Consider the following 20,856-nt stretch of genomic DNA (forward strand, 5'->3'; position numbering starts at 1 on the left):
AACCTTTCTAAATTAGAATACGTATTTCGGAACATATCTTAAACGGAGTATTGACAACTCTATAAAAGGTTGCCTATACTCATGGACGCAAATATGCATATAAATCGTTCGATAACTATAAAACTTGCAGCGAAATGTTAGAAACACAATAAAAGGACTCGCGGATTTACTTGGTTCCTAACCCCCCCGGGTTAGTACGTCCAAGGCCTAATTCGGGAGGCGCCCGTCCACTAATGGTCTCCTTTCCGAACCACGTTCGGAGGCGGAGCAACCCGTCTTACAGTCCAAGAAATACAAACAATATGAGTATAGAAAGAACAAGTAAAGAAAAATAAACCAAGCACTTGTTGCCGATCTGGAAGTCCGAGCGCCGCGCACTCCTCCTGGATCTTCCCCGGTTGCAAGCGTCTGGCTTTGTTCGCGTTCGGTAGCAGCACTAGTCGGAGAAAAGGATGTATGAATGATGTATCATGGATGCTGCTCGAAGGCTGCTTTTATAGGCCGCCTGAGTCGACTCAGAAGCCCATCTGGGTCGACTCCAGCCTGCGTGGCAGATAGAACTTTATCTCCTCTTCGCTTATCTCCTCTGAGTCGACTCAACTCGCATTCTGGGTCGACTCCAGTCTCGGTGGCGGCAGCGACGATCAAGCTTTGACTCTGGGTCGACTCACAAGCCAATCTGGGTCGACTCCAGGCTGATTTGGCAGAAAAACCTTCTTTCTTGTCGTTACTTGCTGCCTGGGTCGACTCAAGTGCCATTCTGAGTCGACTCCAGCCGGAATCCGAGAAAACTCAAAAGACCATTTTTGTAGATCTCTGAAAGGGCTTTCCAACGCATCTGACCTTGCCTCGTTTCGAGTCCCGAGTCAAAAGTTATGGCTGTTTGAAGTTGACCCTGCATTATGATTCCTGCAAAACAAGCATGAATACAACCAAGCCAAACTAGTTTTACCTTGTGAGTCTAACTTCGGATTTCTCCCGAAATCCTGGGTTAGTCTAACCCACTCCATTCTGGAGAATTTGTGCCAACCAAGTCACCCAGACTTGTTGGACTTGTGCTCGGCTCTGTCGTTGCCCCCCAGGACTTGGAATGCAACTGATCCTCCTGATCAGTCCACTCTTCTACTTGACTGCAACTGATCCTCCTGATCAGTCCAGTCCTCCGCTGCAACTTGATCCTCCTGACCAAGTCCAGCCTTCCGCAACTTGGTCCTCCTGACCAAGTCCAGGTCTTTGCCTGGTGCACGTTGACTCTGCCAAGACTTCCGCCTGATCCTCCAAATCAGGACTTCCCTTTGCCTAGCCTACAACTAGGACTTTCCCTTGCCCAGCTTTACTCACCAGGACTTCCACTGTCTTCTCATTCACTTCCACACATCCAAACATCAAGTCCTGTTTGGATCACCCCTTGGTCAAAACTGACCAGACCTAGGTGTATTTGATCTTAGTGCATCTTGCACCAAAACATCGAAACTCACTAGGATATAGATCTATAACTTGTGATGTGTCCGTTGCACCAACTTCTCAACAACCAGAAAAGCCTCAAGCAGAAGCTTCAATGAAGAGCAATGAACGCAAGTAAACAGAGAACACACAGCAAGCACAAGCACACACAGCCTTGTTTGTTGTTGTTCTTTCTCTACCCCTTCATCTCTTTCTTTTAGCCTCCTTCTGCTTGTTCAAACGGTCACTGAGTCCACTGCATTGAACCAGTTGCTGAGCCATTTGAGCTCTCTCCAGCACCACACTGAGGTCTCTCCTCTGTGCTGGACCACACTCCTCTCAGCACACTCTGATCATCCTCCTGTGCAGCTCAGTCTCCTGTGTCTTTTACCTGAAAACCAAAGGTCGACAAACTGCCATAATAGAAAGCCAAACCTTGACTCTTCCTGTTCTTCATTCGAGTTCAAACTTCATCTGCAAACTCAGAGATGGATTAGCAAAGCAATATCAGAAGTAACAGAAATCATAAACGAGCAGAGCAGAAGTCTGAACACGATAAGAAATGGCTTAATCGATCTCGCCATCGATTAAACGTCGTAATTCTTTTCTCTATAAACCGTGTAATCGATCAAGCCTAAGCAACAATCGATTACCACACATCTTAATCGATCGGTCGATCGATTAAGACATGGTAATCGATCAGGTGATCGATTACCGATCGCTAATTCCATTTCTCGTTAAAGCGTGTAGTCGATCAACAGATCGATTACCATTGGCCATAATCGATTACCCAATCGATTATGGTGTGTTCTGTGGGTTTTTCAAATTCTTACAGAATGTTCTGTAATTGATCATCAGGTCGACTAACCAACTAACCCTTGTTTAATCGATTACACCAAAATGAATTTGAATCCCATGCAATCTGATCACTTGATTAACTTGGGTCTCACCCGAGCCAACCACATTGGATCATGTATTCAGAGAACAGACTCCCCAAGCCTACTCTGACAATGATCCGGTCCGAAGACAGGCTACCAAGCCTTCTCCGACTATAGTTCGGTACAGAGAATGAGCTACCGAGCCCTCTCTGACCTAATTTGGAGAACGAGCTACCGAGCCCTCTCCTACTCCATTCGGTCCAGAGAACGAGCTATCGAGCCCTCTTTGACCTAGTCCGAAGAACGAGCTACCGAGCCCTCTCCGACTCCATCCGGTCTAGAGAATGAGCTACCGAGCCCTCTCTGACCTAGTCCGAAGAACGAACTACCGGCCCTCTCCGACTACATCTGATCGAAAGAACGAGCTATCGAGCCCTCTCTGACCTAGTCCGGAGAACGAGCAACCGAGCCCTCTCCGACTCCATCCGGTCATTGGTCAATCTGAATATATTGAACTTAAATCTTGTCCAACTAAAATGAACTTAAATCTGTGTCAGCATCAAAACAACAATCGGGACAAACTGCATCAACATCCTTCACCGTCGTAGACGCGTCGTCAGCCTACAACATCATCTTGGGAAGGCCAACTCTAAGCGCCTTCTCGGAGGTGGTCTCCACATATCACCAAAAAATGAAGTTTCCCGTAGGAGACCGAGCCGGCGAAGCCCAAGGGGATCAGCTAGCTTCCTGGCGGTGCTACGTGGATATGGTCCGGATCGAGGCCAAAAAGAATCGGAAGATACAAGGCGCCGAGATCCACTCGGTACAGGAAGCCCAAGCCGCGGCAAGTCTCGAAGGTAAAGAATCCTTGCAGGTTTGCCCGGGTCGAGCCGAGACGACCGTCCATGTGGCCGCGGACCTGCCTCCCGAACTGAAAGAAAGCCTCGGGGCCTGCCTCCTCCGGAACCAAGATGTATTCGTGTGGACTTCTGACAACCTCACCGGCATTTCTCCCTCTGTTGCTGTCCACCGGCTCAACGTTCTGCCTGGCACCCAACCCGTCAAGCAGAAAAGAAGGCACTTCGGTCCGAAGCAGAACAAGGTCATCCGAGAGGAGGTGCAAAAGCTCCTGAGGGCAGGGCACATCATAAGAAGTACACTTCCCGACCTAACTGTCCAATGTGGTACTCGTGCCGAAACCGAACAACAAATGGCGAGTATGCGTGGACTTCAGGGACCTCAACAAGGCTTGCCCGAAAGACTGCTACCCGTTGCCAAGGATTGATCAGCTGGTGGACTCGATCGCAGGGTGCGAGTACATATGTATGTTAGATGCCTATCAAGGCTATCATCAAATTCCACTCGATGTAACTGATCAAGACAAGGTTAGCTTTATAATAGCCGATGACACCTTTTGTTACACCGTTATGCCATTTGGACTAAAGAACGCAGGAGCTACTTATCAACGCCTGATGGACCGAGTGTTCCAACATCAGCAAGGGCGGAACATCGAAGTATATGTTGATGACATCCTGATCAAAATGACTCGGGGTGAATCTCTTATATCCGACATCGACGAGACTTGTGACACATTGCGGCGATACAGACTCAAACTAAATCCGGCTAAGTGCCTCTTCGGCGTCCGAGTCGAGTCGATTCCTTGGATACATAGTGACCGAGAAAGGAATCGAAGCTAACCCAGAGAAAATACAAGCTTTGGCACAGATGGCTCCTCCTCGGAACCTCTGGGAAGCCCAAAGCTAGTCGGCCGCATAACGACTTTATCCCGATTCATCTCCCATTCGGCAGAGCGCAGCTCTCCCTTTCTTCAAAATCCTAGGAAGGCTCAGCGGTTTGAGTGGAACTCCGAATGTGACAAGGCCTTTGAAGAACTCAAGGCTTACCTGACTCAGCTGCCCCGACTGGCGAAATCACTCCCGGGTGAACCACTCTGGATGTACCTCTCCGCCACCGACTCGGCCGCCAGCTCGGTTCTAGTAAAGAATGAAGGACAAAGTCAACAATCCCATATACTTCTCCAGTCATCTGTTGAAAGACGCCGAGACCCGGTACACAGCTTGGAGAAGTTAGCCTGGATCTTGGTTCTGTCACTCGGCGGCTTCGGCCTACTTCCTTATCCCATCAAGTCACTGTGCTGATTAACAGCAACTTGGGGCGAATATTCACTCAACCGAATCCTTCGGACGGCTCATCAAGTGGACTGTGGAACTCGGTGAATACGACATCCAATACCAACCCCGCACGGCGATCAAGGCCCAAGCGTTGGCCGACTTCCTTGCCGAGGTGCCCCAAAGCGACTCGGAGGAGGAATGGAAAGTATATGTGGATGGGTCCTCCAATAAGCAAGGAAGCGGAGTCGGGGTGCTCCTGGTCTCCCCCCAGGGAGAAGAGATCCGGTTCTCCATGTGGCTAAGTTTCAAAGCCTCAAACAACGAAGCGGAGTACGAAGCAGCTCTCGCTAGGCCTTCAAGCAGCCAGAAGAATGGGAGCGACCCGGGTGCAACTCCTTTCTGACTCTCAGCTGGTGTCCCAGCAGGTAGAAGGGAAATACGAAATCAAGAATGATCGGCTCCGGAAGTATGCCGAAGCCTTCACAAAGTTGAGGATGGAGTTCAAGGAAGTCAACCTCCTAAAGATCCCCCGGGCCGAGAACGCAAAGCTGATGAGCTAGCCCGACTAGCTAGCTCCGTCACCGAATGAACGGAGGAAGAGCCGATCACGCAAGTGGCGTGGATAGCGCAGATAGACCAGCCATCCAGGAACAACCGAGCCGGATGACTGGAGGACTCCAGTACTCGCGTTCCTCTGGACCGGTGAGATACCCGCGGATCCGGATCAGGCCCGCCTCCTCAAAAGAAGAGCCCCTCGATTCACCCTAATCGGAGATCAATTGTATCGGCGAGCCTTCTCCCGGCCATTACTCAAGTGTCTTCGGACCCGAAGATGCAGAGTACGTGCTGAAGGAAGCTCACCAAGGCTGCTGCGGCAATCACCTAGGAGGTCGATCTCTGGCTGGAAAGTTCTCCTCATCGGATACTTTTGGCCGACTCTCCAGGCGGACTCAGCTAAGCTGGTGTCAACATGCATCCATTGCCAAAAATATCAGCCTTTCATTAAGCATCCGACTGAGCAACTGAAGACAGCCACTACCTCATATCCCTTCGACTAGTGGGGAATGGATATAGTCGGGCCTTTCCTGACGGACCACAATAGAAGAAGTTCTTGCTGGTCGCGGTGGACTACTTCTCCAAGTGGGTGGAAGCCGAAGCATTAGCCCGAATCACTGAAGACATGGTGCTCAAGTTCCTATGGAAGAACATCGTGTGTAGATACGGCATCCCACACCGCCTCGTCTCGGATAATGGGCGACAATTTCAAGGTAAGAAACTTCAAGAGTGGTGCAAAGGACTCGGCATTCAGCAAGCCTTCACTTCGGTGGCATACCCACAGAGCAACGGGCAAACTGAAGTCGTCAATCGAGGAGATAGTGCGAGGACTCAAGACCAAGCTGGATCATGAAGGAGGGAGTTGGGTTGAAGAATTGCCCTGCATTCTCTGGGCCTACTGCACCACGCCAAGGGAAAACACCGGTATGACACCTTTCCACTTAGTGTATGGCGGAGAAGTGGTGGTCCCTATGGAAGTTGGAGTCGAGTCGGATCGGCGACAGTGCTACGATGCCGACAACAACAACCGAAGGCTCATGGAGTTGGACCTCGTTTCGGAAAGCCCGAGACCGAGCCGCCACTCGGCTAACGCCTACCGACAGCGCATGTGTAGCACATACAACAAGACGAGTCATCCCTCGAGCCTTCCAAGTCGGAGATCTGGTGTGGAAGAAAGTCAAACCGGTAGGGGACGTCGGCAAGCTCGAACCGCCATGGGAAGGTCCATACCGGGTCATCAAGAAAACGAGCTTCGGCGCCTACTACCTATCGGATTCAGCAGGGAAGGACTTGGTGCGGCCATGGAACGCGACTCATCTGTGGCCTTATCGGACTTGACGAAATCTCGCGGAAATTCCTTCTTGTTATCCCCCTCTGTACTCTTTACTTAAATGTGTCTAACAATGAAAGAACCTTTTCAGGCAACACTGGTCCCGTCTCCTCAAGACTTCCACCCTCTCTTAAGTTCAACCTCTCCCAACTCAGACATAGTCTCAGGTCTCGGACCTGCTCTATCAACAATCGCCCTCCTTAGGGTTCAACCTCTCCCGACTCGGACATAGTCGGGATCGAGCTCTCAGGTCTCGGACCTGCTCCATCGGCAATTACCCTTTTTAGGGTTCAACCTCTCCCAACTCGGACATAGTCGGGATCGAGCTCTCAGGTCTCGGACCTGCTCCATCGGCAATTGCCCTTTTCAGGGTTCAACCTCTCCCGACTCGGACATAGTCGGGATCGAGCTCTCAGGTCTCGGACCTGCTCCATCGGCAATTGCCCTTTTCAGGGTTCAACCTCTCCCGACTCAGACATAGTCGGGATCGAGCTCTCAGGTCTCGGACCTGCTCCATCGGCAATTATCCTTTTCAGGGTTCAACCTCTCCCGACTTGGACATGGTCGGGATCTAACTCTCAGGTCTCAAACCTGCCCCATCAGCAATCACCCTTTTCAGGGTTCAATCTTCCTAACTCAAACATAGTCTAGAGATGCTCTCAACCTTAGACACTCAGAGACAGAGACTGTAGCTCGAAGATAAAAGGTTCTCCCGAATGCCCCAAGTAAACGACAAAGAATAGAACTACAAGGCAAAAAGTTCCATTGACTTCAAAATTGGAGAGAGTGCTACAAAGGTGTCACACTCGTATTATATCACCTCTCACCCTCTCCTCTCCGACTCGGGCAACTCAGCCCAGACTTTGCCTATATCTAAAAATTCTAGGGAGGTGCCGGGAGGAAACAACCCCGCCTCGTACACCTGTTTTAGCGCCCCGTCAAAACCGCGCTCTAACATCCGGGCAGTCTTCTCCTGGAACTGGTCGTGTACTCCTCCGATTCCAGCCAGGCCTCCTTGGCGGCTTGCACCCGCCCGGGCTCTCCCTCTTTGTATGCAGGCAGCTCGCCCCGCACACCGGCAGACCGAGTCCTCTAGGGCCTTCTGCCCTGCGGCTAAGTCTTCCGCCCGCTTCTTCAGGACGGCCGACTCCTCGAGCACTCGGGACAGCTCCCTACCCCGCTGGGCCAACTGTTCCCGGACCTGCTTCAGCTCTTCCTGGTCCTTAGCCCGAGCCGCATTGGTCTCTTCTCCAAGGCTTCCATCTTCTCCTGGACCTCCAGTAGCGCAGCTCGGTACTGGCGACCTCCTGGCCGCTCTTGGTTGCCTGCAGCCCGTGCCTCCTCCAGTTCCCAAAGCCGTTCGGAGTCTTGGGCTCTCAACGCTTGCAGTTGCCGTTCCATCACGCCGAACTGGCGATTCAGATAAAGCAGTCGGGTGTGCATCTCCATATGCTCAACCCAGAACTGCACAAGAAAACATGGAACCTCGTTAATCGTGAGAAAGGCAAAGATCGAGGAGGGCTAAGTGGACTTACTCGCAGGATATGGAAGTTGGCTCGGTAACTCAGCTCCGAAGTGCTGATCCCACGGAAGGAGTCCACCCCGCATCGCGCGAACCTGGTTCATCATATCCATCATCTCCTCCGTGGAGAAGGGCGTGTCAGCCGCCACCCGGTTATCCGCATTGACCTGAAGTCCATGAGCAGACGAGGAAGGTCGTGTCGCCCCCTCCGAGCCGGCGAGAACCCGATCCCGTTGGCCCTCCGATGCCGATGTTGAAGCCACAGCCGTTGGTGTCGCTGCCTCCGATATCGGATCATTAGAGGGAGTCCGTAGTCGGTGTCGTTGCCTTCTCGGGGAGCTGCCGGATGTTGGCTCGGGCGTCCCTCGGCTCCGTCGTTGCGCTACTGGCGGTGCAGTCCCTCCCACGTCCATGTCCACGCGGACCGCCTCGGCACGTTGCCGGCTGCGTGGAAGGCTCTAACTCGGGGACGAGGTTGGACTCGCCTGCGCCTGCAACACTCAAGGATGTGACGCTCGAGATTTCTTGAGCCACTTCTCTTGGAGGTGCGGGCTGACTTCTTGGTCTGCTTCTCCTCGCGACGGGGTGAGCGAGAAGTGATGGTGTTTCTTCTTGGAGCGGGAGGAAGAAGTCTTCTTTGGCTAACTCCCCTCCCTCGACTATCTCTTTCCCCTTCTCAGGCGGGGGACGCGGTTCTCCCGACTCCTCAGCCACAGCTCCCCTCCTCCCGAGTGGAGGTCTCGGGCTCCGTCGGCTCGGGAACCTACCCCACGTCCTCGGGCATCGCCGTCACCCTTGGCCCCTTCGACTCGGGCCCCGGAGCAGTAGCTGATTTAGTCGGCGTGATCTAACGCTTCCAACGACGCCCGATTCCACTTCAGGAATTTGTTTGGACGCGGCCATCCAAACGTCGTCTGCAGAAAAGAAAAGAAACTAAGTTAGTCATTACAAAAGCCCGAGTAAAGGTAAGACTTACCGAGTGCTTCGGGAAGCTCGGCCACGATGGGACTCAAGTGTGCTCTGTAGAGAAGCCCCTCCTCGCCCACTAACTTGTTGACATCAAACTTGAGGCCCTTCAACGACTCGGACGCCTCCAAGTAAACCGAATTCTCCTTGTAGGGCTTCAAGACAGGCAACTCGAGGAGCTCTCCCGCCACTCTGTCGGGAAAGTCGAAAGGACTCAGGGGAGAAAGATAGAAAAACTTCGGATTCCAGCCCTTGTGAGAAGTCGGGTACTTATCTAAGAAGTTGAAACCTGACTTCGTGTTGAAGAAAAAGACACCATCTTCCTTTTTCTTTGGGTAGAAGAAGAAATAGAAGACGGTCGGATCCAAGGGAATCTGGTACATCCAGAAAACGAGGACGACTCCGCAGAGGAGTTGAAACGAGTTGGGTGCTAATTGGTTCAAGGGAAGTTGGAAGTACTCGGCAACTTCTTGAAAGAGCGTCGGAATCGGGAAGCGAAGCCCGCCTTCTAGCCGACCTTGGAAAAAGGTCAAGAAACCGGGCGGAGGACTACTCGGTCGGTGGTGACGCTTGGGAACCCTAATCCTAAACCGACTCGGAATCTCATATTTGAGTATGATCTTTAATCTAGACTCGTCAGTAAACGTCGAGGAGGTTGACTCGTACCAGCACCTAGCCGGTTCCTCAGACGACATTCCTATTCAATCTCTAAGGGCTCGACGGAGAGAAGAAATGAAGACAAGAAGGGAAGTAGAAGCTTACTTGGTGTAGAGAAAGGAAGGAAACTAGGGATGTAGGGCTCCCGAAGACGAAGGTCGTAGGAAGACGAGAGACGAAGATGATGATGCAGGCGCGCAGCGCCTGCTCCTCCTCGTTATACTTATACCAAAACCCTACCACGCACAACCGTCTAATCAGGCGGTGGGAAAAAGGCGAGATTGGCTCTCAACCGTCCAATGGATTACGTTTCCCAAGAAAGATTTCCTCATCATTACGACGATCCGTCTTGTCCCATCGGATGTCACACCTCATTAACCCACGCCTCGAAAAAGACCCCAGCCATGCTTGTCACGTGCCCACCGTCCTAGCTGACCACTGTGCCTACCTGACACGTGTCGGCTTCACGCGCCTTGAAAGCATCGTCCATTTGAGTTTGACTCGGACTCAAGCACCACTCGGTCTAGTCAGTCTGACTCACGCCTCCTTCGACTAGACTCGTGGGGAGGCTGGTGTTATGGTCATAAGAGGACGGATTCGGATTTGCCCGCGAGGGGCGCCCGAACAGAGCCAACAACTCCCGAGCGTACAGGTCGAACCCCAGAGGACGAGCACGACTCCCCTACGACTTGCACTCGGGTCCCCCGATAAAAACTCGATCCCAGCCCTCAGAGCAGGTCCTTTGATACGGGCCCGATCCGAGTCCTCGAAGACGGGCCCGTCGGTATGAAATCTGGGGGCTATGTCCGAGCCGACTCCTCACGAGTAGACTAACCCGAAGCGTCCGAGCCGCTTCAAGAGGCCAGTCAGGAGAGGGCCAAATCGTACCGTCCGAGCCGAACCGAGCCGCGTCGACTCCTCAATCCTACATCTCCTCCTCTCTCTCTCTCCCGTCGACCACTCCTCCACTTGTACGGTAGTCTAGTCTCTGACACCCCTTTACTAGGTATGACAACACGCCGTCGGACGTACACCTTCGTGTTGGGTTGCAAGGGTGCAAACATAGTCCCACATCTAAAACACATGGGGAAAGATCATGGGTTTAAAAGGATGAAAAGTATCTCCATTGGTATGAGGCCTTTTGGGGAGAGCCCAAGAACAAAAACCATGAGGGCTTAGGCCCAAAGTGGACAATATCATGTCATTGTGGAGATACTGACATCCTTTAGACCCTACAATTGGTATCAGAGCGAGGCCGCTCTTCACCGGACTAACCGCCGGATGAGCCATGATCTAGATCTAACCATGTGGGAACCCTCGGGAAAAAATAAAGGAAGTAGGGGAGGCTCGGACCATGAGGGACATGGCAGCCGGACCATGAGGGACATGGCAGCCGGACCATGAGAAATGACAGCCGGACCATGAGGGACATGGCAGCCGGACCATGAGGGACATGGCAGCCGGACCATGAGAAATGGCAGCCGGACCATGAGAAATGGTAGGGGAGCTTCCAGTGGTCCTTTGTTTGAGGGGGGGATTGTTGGGTTGCAAGGGTGCAAACATAGTCCCACACCTATATATTATTAGTTAATATTTTTTATTATATTTTATTTGACATTTTTCAGTACATATATACTTAGCGAATTAAAATAATATTTCAAGTCAAAAATAAATGTTTTAATATTGATCTTGTGATAAGGAATTCAGTTATATAATTTTGGCTTAAAAAATTAAATTTAATTAATAAAATTAAAAGTATTTTAATCAATAAAAAGGATTATGTAAGAGATAATGCAAATATTTTATATAAATAAAAAGAAATAATTAAGAGATAATTCCATGCGCTTCTTGATTTGATTTGATTTGACATGTGCTTTGGTTCAGAAGTGAACCGGATCTTGGCGATGAACGACGCATTTGCAATCAGCTGATTTGGGAAGGAGCTTTTCTGAGCATCATTTTCATTTTCAAAGTTTGGAGCCTTTTTTTAGAATTACCGAAGTTTTTAGGAAATTTGCCAATTTTTTATTTTTTTTTTTTTGTTCCACACCTTCGGGAACTCTTTCGTACTAGTGCACAGCGATAGCGGGAGCGGGAGCGACAAAACTGCTCCGATCCTGCCTCTGTTCGTGGGTATCTTCATGGATCAGGAAACATGTACGCCTCATGGGTTTCCTTTTTTGTTAATTTTGGATTCCTGATGCGAAATTTCTTGGCCTCCGATCTCGTTTCAGTGATCGAATTCCTGGGGCAAGTTCCTTTATTGCAGCGGCTCCCTAGCTCGTCGCTTCGCAAGATCGCAGACGTCATCCAAGTTAGGCGTTATGGTAGTCTCATTTATGCAATCTAATTACAGTTTGGATTGACAAGGCCCTTTGTGGAAGTGTTTTACCCAAGACTACTGTGGATACAACTTCATGATGGAGAATTAGTGTTGTTTGAGCCGTATTTTACGTCCATCATATTTGTGTCAGAGAGAATCTTATCTTTATGCCGCAATTTCGATAATTCTAGTTCTCTTTTTGAGCGTTTCATTTGTGCACCCCAATTCCTTTTCCTTTGGAGTCGAAACTTAAAAATTCCTTCTCTTTGAATGTTGTTGGAACTTTTGATGACATTTTGACAGTTATGGGATTCTGTTCGTTTTTAGTAAACGTAGTCTTATACTCTTGCAAATTTCAGTAATTTTAGATTGATTCTATTTGAGTATCTCTTTGGAATCCTTTTTGAGTTAAAGCATAAAGTTTAGCGCTCTGTTAATATTATGACATTTTGATAATTCTAGTGTTTTTCTTAACGAGTCTTTGGCATTCAAAATCTAAAAAACTACAAGTTTCTGCAAAATTCACTTGAACTTTGGAGCTCTTAAATTCTCAGTTTACTAGATTTTGTGCATTCAAGTGTAGTCTTGCTAGAGGCTCTTTTTCTGTGAGTAGAAAGCAATGCTCTTTATGGGTATTTTGACAATTTCATACTTCATTTCCTTGTAGAACCCGGTGACTATGTTGTTCGTGAGGGGGAACGTGGATTGGGCCTTTACTTTATCTGGGAGGGTCAGGTATATCTTTGTCATTTGAATTATTTTGAATTTTAAGTCTCCTATTTGCTTGGTGAGGTTGCTCTTATGAATTGCAAAATTTCCAGTCACATGTTAATCCACACATCCTTTCCGTTAAAATACCTTCCTTGTTTCACAGCATATGTTTTCTTGTGGATTGCGATCATTCTGCTTTGGAAATCAACTCAGTTCCTTTTTCTTACTAGTTTCTGCTTCTTATCATATCTAGAATTCCTTAATACGCGTTTGATATAATTGCCTTGAAACTGGTTCCAGTATAATAAGAAATTTGCACATCAATCTCTTCTTCTATCAGGCTGAGGTTTCTAGATCTAGTACTTCTGAGGAAGGAGATCGTTCAGACCTTCAGTTGAAGCAATATGATTACTTTGGTTATGGTATGCTACCTTTTTTAATGCATATATGACTCAGTCACTGTATTAGTTGATCCATTTGTATAATAGACTGCATAGTTTTCCATATCAAGGTAGCAAAGCACAGTTCCATTGTTATTTGGATGTTACAACAAACAGATATGTGGCAATTTGATGCAGGTCGCTGTATTATTTGATTCATTTATTTGACACATTACATAATTATCCATATTGAGGTAGTGAAGCACTTCTCTATTGTTGTTTTTGGTAGTTGCTAAAACTGATACGCAATCAGCCATACTGTCACTTAAGGATGTCATTAACATATTTCCAGACAGTATACCTTCAGGAAATTACTGAATATTGTTAAATAAACTAATTCATTTCTTTCATCATTTATCCATAAACTTTAAATAGGACATATGTTTTCCAGATGATAGGAACTACATGCTGTTTGATCTTCTATAAATGATCTCTCTTTAATGAGCTAATATTTGCTTGTGCTATTATAAATTTCATGCTTATAGTGCTTCTATCAAATTTTTATCCCCAAATTCTAACTTCATGTTTTAGGTACTGGTGGTTCCATTAATCAAGCTAACGTGATCGCGCTGTCTAAGGTATTTCCAATTTTAAAAGGCTTTGATCAAAATTTCTAGCCTTTTCCAAAGAGAGTTTTTTCCCCTTTTATGTGGCATACAAGGCTTGATTTGCTGATTGCTAGAGAATTGCAGCTGATCTGCTTAGTACTGCCAGATGGATATAGTAATTTGTTGCAACCAAAATCAATTTGGAACGCTGAGGGTATCCCTAAAGATTTCTCTCTTGTTGAGCATATACTGCATCTGGAGCCATTAGATGTAAGCCTAAAATTACATATTTCTTACAGTTTCAACAAGTTTTATGCTGAATTCCAATAGACTCTTGCGTCTCTCTTCTTATCTGTTCTTTGAAATTTATGTATATCTGTGTCCCCTCTATTGATAAAGTTGCCGTGTGACCTGGAGGTCACAGATTCTAGTATCGGAAATAGCCTCTTGCAAAGCAAGGTAATACTGCGTACAATAGACCCTTTCCTGGGACCTTGCATTGGTGGGAACTTCGTGCACTGAGCTACTTTTTGTGTCCCCTCTATTGATAAAATAATCTAGCAGATTAACATTACTACATATTCCATGTCCATAAGCATTTGTTGCAAGCTTGTTGTAAGGCCTCTTGAATTATTGGAGAAGAATCCATAAGTCTATTTTCTAAGTAGTCCCCTTTTAACTGTCTATATACTTGTATGTTCATATATATGTGTGTGTGTGCATGTGCATTAGATTAATAAAAAAATACATTTGGGCCTTGTATATTTTTTGTATACCTTGATACTCACCTTTAAGCTAGCTTAAGATATTATAAAATCTTAACCTATTATACATATGTTCAATTCTAATATCTCGTATGAACTTAATTAATTTGCCAATCCGTTGTTGAAATTAAGAATAGATATGGACTCCTTAGATTGCACTTACTCAAACAAAATGTCAATTTATTTCTGAGCTTTTCCTCATAAAAGATTGGTTAGAGGTCATTTGAGAATATAACTAGTGGCTCAATAGGATAAATATCCACCTTCAATATTAATTGCTTGAGCCAAACAAGCTTGCCTATGCAACTGTTTGCACTTCTTTATACATATTCTGCCTTTTATTTTTCAAAGTTTTTAAATTTCCTCTCACAAGAACATAATAACTTAAATAGATCATCTATTAAGGGGGGAATGTGCCTAATTGACTGTTATATTGTGTAATTTGAAAATGATCTTAACAAAATAAAGGTGGCCCTTGTCTAGAGCAACACGATCAAAACATATCATTTTGATAGATTATAAAAATTCGATATTACGTGACACAAAATAATGTCTCCCGCCGACACTTGACATCCCTTAGTATGCTACAAAACATATCAAAATGAATTAAGATAGTATCGTTATTTTTTAGCTTGTGTTGTCAAAACTATAATATTCTAGATGAAACACAAAGATTGAATTTCAGTATATAGTTGTGTTATCTTTTTTTTTCTTGTTCATCTCCTTACTCCTTTCACTTCCAATTCGTCACTGACACCATATAATAAAATGTTAGCATGATATTAAAACAAATATAATTTTAGTCAAAGACTGAGACTGACACGGTTTGAGATAAATATCAAAGAATCTTAGTATTGCCATCCAATGACCTCGATAAGGAGACTCAAGGAATTGACACCATATATTAAAATGTTAGCATGATATTAAAACAAATATAATTTTAGTTAATGACTGAGATTGACATAGCTTGAGATAAATATCAAAGAATCTTAGTATTGCCATCCAATGACCTCGATAAGGAGACTAAAGGAACTGACACCATATATCAAAATGTCAACACAATATTAAAACAAATATAATTTTAGTCAAAGACTGAGATTGACACCGTTTGAGATAAATATCAGAGAATCTTAGTATTGCCATCCAATGACCTCGATAAGGAGACTCAAGGAACTGTTAACCACACTCGCTAAGTCTAGTAATTGTGAAATAATTCAATTTTTTGAACTAATATATAATTTCTCAGATTAGATAATGACTAATCTTTTGTGTTTGTCCGATGCTTGGATGTATAAGTGTGTTATTGAGTTTGGTGTCTAGAATATCCATTTCTTTGAGCATATCAGTACATATTTTTCATATGATACATAAATGTCTCTCCTTAATTGCACAATTGCAGTGCTCATAAGAAACCTCAGGCCTTCCAAGTCCTTAGTCTAAATTTGTTGATTGAGATAAGAATAAGATGTCAACCTTTTGATTCTTTTAGTGTCACTTATGTAACAATAATGTCATCTAAGTCAACAATGAGAATTCACTTCTCAAACTAAGGTAATTCGTAATATTGAATCATTAATATTTTGATCTTATCAGATTGAATAATACAGAATTGAAATTACTAAGACTTGCCCTAGGAGACAAGACTGCTTTAGTTGATATCAAGGTTTGAAATCTCTAGCCCTGCTAGTGTTTCGGTTTTTGACTAAAATGATATTATTTTGGTGTCATGCCGACGTTTCAATGTACGGTGCCGGTGGTAAATTAGAGGTGGAAAGAGGAAAGAGTTGATGAAGAAAAGGAAAAAGATAAGATAACTATATATAGTAGAGTTTAATGTTTACTTTTTCTTTGCAATGCTATGATTTTGACATTATCTTGCAAGGAGGCAAACTACAAAATAATAACAACATTATCTCAATTTTTGCATATCAAAGGGTATGGAGTCTTGACATGAAATGATACTTATCCATATGATTGACACAATGACACAGAAGACATTGTCTTGGTGCCGAGTAATATCGAGTTTCAATAATTTATCAGAACAATACGTTTCGACCATTTCGCCTGGAATGGTATGAGATTTCAAACCATGGTTGATATATTGATTTTTTCAATTTACATATAAGGTGATGTAGATCTCCTAATAAGATCTCCATGGAGGAAAAGCTTCTTGATATCCAAATTGAAGCAATCTTACAAACAAGAGAAGAATGTGCCCTTTTAGTCAACCTGATGTATCTGTTTATAACCGTTTACCACTATTGAATTTTAGATTAGTCAATTAAACCATTAGGGGCTGCTTACCCATTTCATCCAATTGTAGATTTTCCAGAATGAAAAGTCTATTTCTAATATATCATTGGAGTGCAATTTTGCCATTCCATCAAGCATAGTTTGTCCCTATCTTGGATCAAATAGAGCCTCTAAAATACTCTAAGGAACCTTTAAAAAGTCCAATGAAAAATAAAAAAGCAGAATATTTTAGTAATAAGAAAACATATAATATGTGATGGAAAAGATGATCTTAGGTGGTGCATTTACTTTTCCTTATAACAGTAAGGATGTAGGATTTGAGATCTTGGAGGGTTTTGGTAGGCTAGTAGAGTCTTGCAGAATTGCTATATTAGGCTTGGATTGTGTTTTTTGTCCATTGTGAAGGAGAGTCTTGACGCAACGGTAAAATTGTTGCCGTGTGACCTTGTGGTCATGGGTTAGAATCGTGGAAACAATTTCTCGTGGTCACGTACAATATATTCAATGTGGTCCAACTCTTCCTTAGGATCCGTATTGGTTAGAGCTTCATTCACCGAACTGCTCTTATTGTGTTTTGTCCATTGTAGGTCGACATTGATGAAGCTTTTGTTATGAGTCGTTCTGCATTATAGATTGTGGGATAGGCAATGGAATTGGATAGAAAGTAGCTTAACTACTTAAGCATGATAAGTGAGCTGGAGAAGGAGGTAGATTAAAAAAATGCCACATTGGTTAAAACAAATGTTTATGTAATTCTGGAGAATAATAACATACACCTTTTAGAGACAAGCATCTTTAAGAAACACACACTTAATAGACTTATGAGACAATCATCTTTTATGGTGATAAGATTTGGACAAAACAACTAAACCTAAACACATGATGTTTAAGACTAAAAATGGCATAACACGTAAAAAGTAAGACAGAAGGAAATTGACCATGAAAAACAAAGGAAAACATGCAATTTATAAGATAACATTTCGTGAGAAGTACATCATCTTAAAATAGTAGAGGAACTCTCAATAGAGAAATAAAGTTCGTGTAGCCTCAATCAAATATTTATTCTTTCATTTCACAATACTGTTTTATCAAGTGTATAAGAACAAATTAATTGATGGAGAGTACCTCACAAAACAACTTCCCATTGTTTTGCAACCATCTCCAATTCTCTATAACACCAATATCTAGTGGACCAACAACCCTCTCTCCCACCTCACATAGGGGCCCTCCCACACTTGGGACCTCTCACCTGCACCTGTTTATTTCCTCTCCTCGAATCCTCCTCTCGGGCATCTTAAAGCCTAGCATCCAGAGACCCATTCCATCCTTGCATGTTTCCCTTCAATCTTCTTCCAAATGTAGCCCTCATCTCTTCTCTCCTCCTCTCATACCTCTATGTCATTGGTGTTTCGTGACCCTCCTCCTGCAATCCCCTTCATGACCCCACATGTTTTCCCAACTACAACCCCCTTAAGCAAATACAATCTCCTTTATCTCCTAACTCCCTAAACCCTGCATCCTCCTTTTCAACAATTGTTTCCCTTTGGTCTTCTTCAAAGGTGACCACCATTGATAGCAGTAAACAACCCTTCCTCTCTTTCCCATTTTGGTTAGTTCATTGTTCAACTTTTGAATGATTTGATTTATGCTCAAGATTTGTATATTAGGAAGTAGTGATTTTAATCCATAAAAAATTCGTCATATATAAATATAGACTAGTGTTAGCATAATTTGCTTTTTTATTCACATTGATATAGAAAGATAAATCTCAAAATCAATTGTTAGTTGGTGGTTGCATATCAATCTGAGATGATGAAAATACACAACTAAAGTTTATGGTACTAAGAAAACTGAGTCAAAATTTACTTTAGAGGATTCTTTGTTTGACCCTTAGTTAATGCTAGCAATTTCAAGTTACGATATGAATGCTCAAATTCTGATAAGAAGGCATTACTTGTTGAAGGATCATTGCCAATCTATTGGTCATAAATTCTCACCAACTAAAATTGAAAAGACACATTGCCATTTTAGATTTGAGTTGTAGTCACATGAGATCATAGATTTGCATCGTTATAGGTTTAAATTATCTAATATAATTACTAATTGGGTATTGGATAAGTTGAATATGGCTTAAAATGAAATCAATATTGAGCTGTTGGTATGTTTGACTTTTTCTAAGTGAGAAGCTTGCTTCATTTAATCAATAGAAGTTGTTATGGTTGTTATATATTGCTGGCTAAAGAAGTCACAAACTGGGAATTCAGGATGTCACATGCTGAGGAGTTTGCTATAGAAGTAATCATAGACAATCAGAATATTAATTTAGTTCATCTTTGTAAGTAGAGATCCTCCCTATTATTATAGTACAAAAGTGACAAGTAGTTGATTTGAATAATGTGGATCAGGATTCATATTAGATGATGGAAGTCCTTGTTTGAGAAGGAGATTGTGGATATGATGTCTTTGTTGCTTGAGGAGAGACACCAACTCCACGCAAAGGAATTTTGTAGGTCATAGAGGGAAACTCCCACATATAAGAATGTTTTGTTTCTCTGACTCGGCATATACACCACCTGTACATCTATCAACATGACACAACATGCCCACGAGTATGAAAAATGTATTTGTTGTCAGTCTCATCTACAAGAGCAAGTGGAAGAAGAAAGAGACCTAAGAGTGGATTACAAAATGAGACTAGTAATGTAAAACCATGATGGAGATTGACTTAGATAATGGAAAGGAACTATAGATGGATAAGACCAATGTTTAAACTTTCTAACTGTGCTGAAGTTTCGGTTGCGACCAGAATGATACGATTTTGGTACGGTATCGTGACGTGTCCATACAATTTTGATACTTTTTAAAATATAAATATATTAATTAAAAAATAATTTATTAATATTTGATTGCTATTGATGCTTACCATTGAGTTATATTTGAGACGTTGAATGTTCAGTTGCAATTTTGATATTATATGGTGAAATGTTGGATGTTTATTGAGTTAAAAGTCAATTTAGGGTTAGTTGAAGTTCACCAAGTAGACATGATAGGATTAAGTTGGTTTAAACTAGATTTAATTTTGATCGGCTTAAAATTCAACTAAATTTATATATACAATAATTTAATTCATAGTTGTATAGTTTATAAGGTTAGAAATTATATTATATATATATTTATTTTCCTAAGAATCTACTTCCTCTATTTATGAGGTTTTTTTTTTTCTCTATTTACCTTATGAACTGATTAAGGAGGGAAAAAAAATTAACCATCCTTTAAAAGCTTTTGTTTTTCTTATTTATCTCATGGATGGATGAAGGAGGGAAAAAATTAACCATTATCAAAGAGGGTCTCTCTATTCACCCATGTGGAAAATTAATGATGTAGGAGGAAAAATTAATGAAAGGTAAAAAACTAAGAGATGGAAAGGAATATGATAGGAATTGAAATTATTGTTTACAAAAAAGATTAAAAAATAAAAAAAATAAAAAAAGACACTACCTCCTGTGGCCCCATGAGGTCGCGAAATAGTGACCTTGTAGCAACCTTGCATGGTCGCAGAGGCAAATATGAACCTTCATCGTATTGTTTGCGAACAGAATGATAAATTCCATCTGTGCCGACCGACATGACTTGGTATTGTATACCATGGATATTACTAAATAAAAAAGGATAGAGAGTCTCATTGCTTGTGATAATGCCAAAGACATACACACTCAAAGATAAGAGAACCTTTCACCACACTTGTAGAAGTTGAGATGCCACACTCAAGGATTTTTGCCACACTCGAATAACAAGTGATAAGAATGAGAGTTTGAGATGAACTCAAGAAGTTGACAAGCAACATTTAAAATATAACATTCAAGATAATTTTACAATTAGTGCAAGCTTCTTGAATATAGTGGAAAAGATGAAAAGTCATGGGGTAGATTAATTTTGAACATTAATAAGGAACAAAACGAAGGCAGCCAAGACTCAAAATTGGCTTCTCAAGTATAAGAAAACTGAGAACCTTAGATTCTCCTATTTCCAATGTTTGCATCCTCCACTTTCAAATGCTTGCCTGTTGACTAAGTTCTCTCTTTATTTTAAAATTATATGTTGGAAAAGAATAAAGTAGTTGTAAAATTTATGTTAAAAACCTTGACCTTCTAAAATCTTAATAGTTTGCTATCTCTCAAGAAAAGCATTAAAACAACATTGGTAGTTGTATCCAATTAATAATTGTAATTAGATGGGTTGTTGGCTGTTGACTCAAGTTTCCTTCATAGCTCTGAGTCATTCAAATGTCATGATCTCCTCTAATGTTGAAATTGGAATTTTCTTTCAGTAATTCT

At 43.4% G+C, this 20,856-nt stretch overlaps 1 protein-coding gene across 1 annotated transcript in view; it reads left to right on the top strand.

Annotated features, from left to right (window-relative positions):
* The first annotated feature begins 11,529 nt into the window (after nucleotides 1-11,529).
* LOC141835989 (acyl-CoA hydrolase 2-like) overlaps nucleotides 11,530-20,856 on the top strand; it is a 58,008-nt gene continuing 48,681 nt past the window's right edge. The window contains exons 1-6 of the mRNA XM_074723407.1: nucleotides 11,530-11,640; nucleotides 11,718-11,810; nucleotides 12,474-12,541; nucleotides 12,858-12,939; nucleotides 13,489-13,535; nucleotides 13,650-13,775. Coding sequence (XP_074579508.1) covers nucleotides 11,625-11,640; nucleotides 11,718-11,810; nucleotides 12,474-12,541; nucleotides 12,858-12,939; nucleotides 13,489-13,535; nucleotides 13,650-13,775 — 432 coding nt within the window. The 5' untranslated portion in view covers nucleotides 11,530-11,624. The remainder of the gene's footprint in view (nucleotides 11,641-11,717; nucleotides 11,811-12,473; nucleotides 12,542-12,857; nucleotides 12,940-13,488; nucleotides 13,536-13,649; nucleotides 13,776-20,856) is intronic.

Source organism: Curcuma longa, chromosome 10 (assembly GCF_044706935.1).
Source record: "Curcuma longa cultivar G26 ecotype Majalengka, Jawa Barat chromosome 10, ITB_CL_G26_1.1, whole genome shotgun sequence".
Classification (NCBI taxonomy): domain Eukaryota; kingdom Viridiplantae; phylum Streptophyta; class Magnoliopsida; order Zingiberales; family Zingiberaceae; genus Curcuma; species Curcuma longa.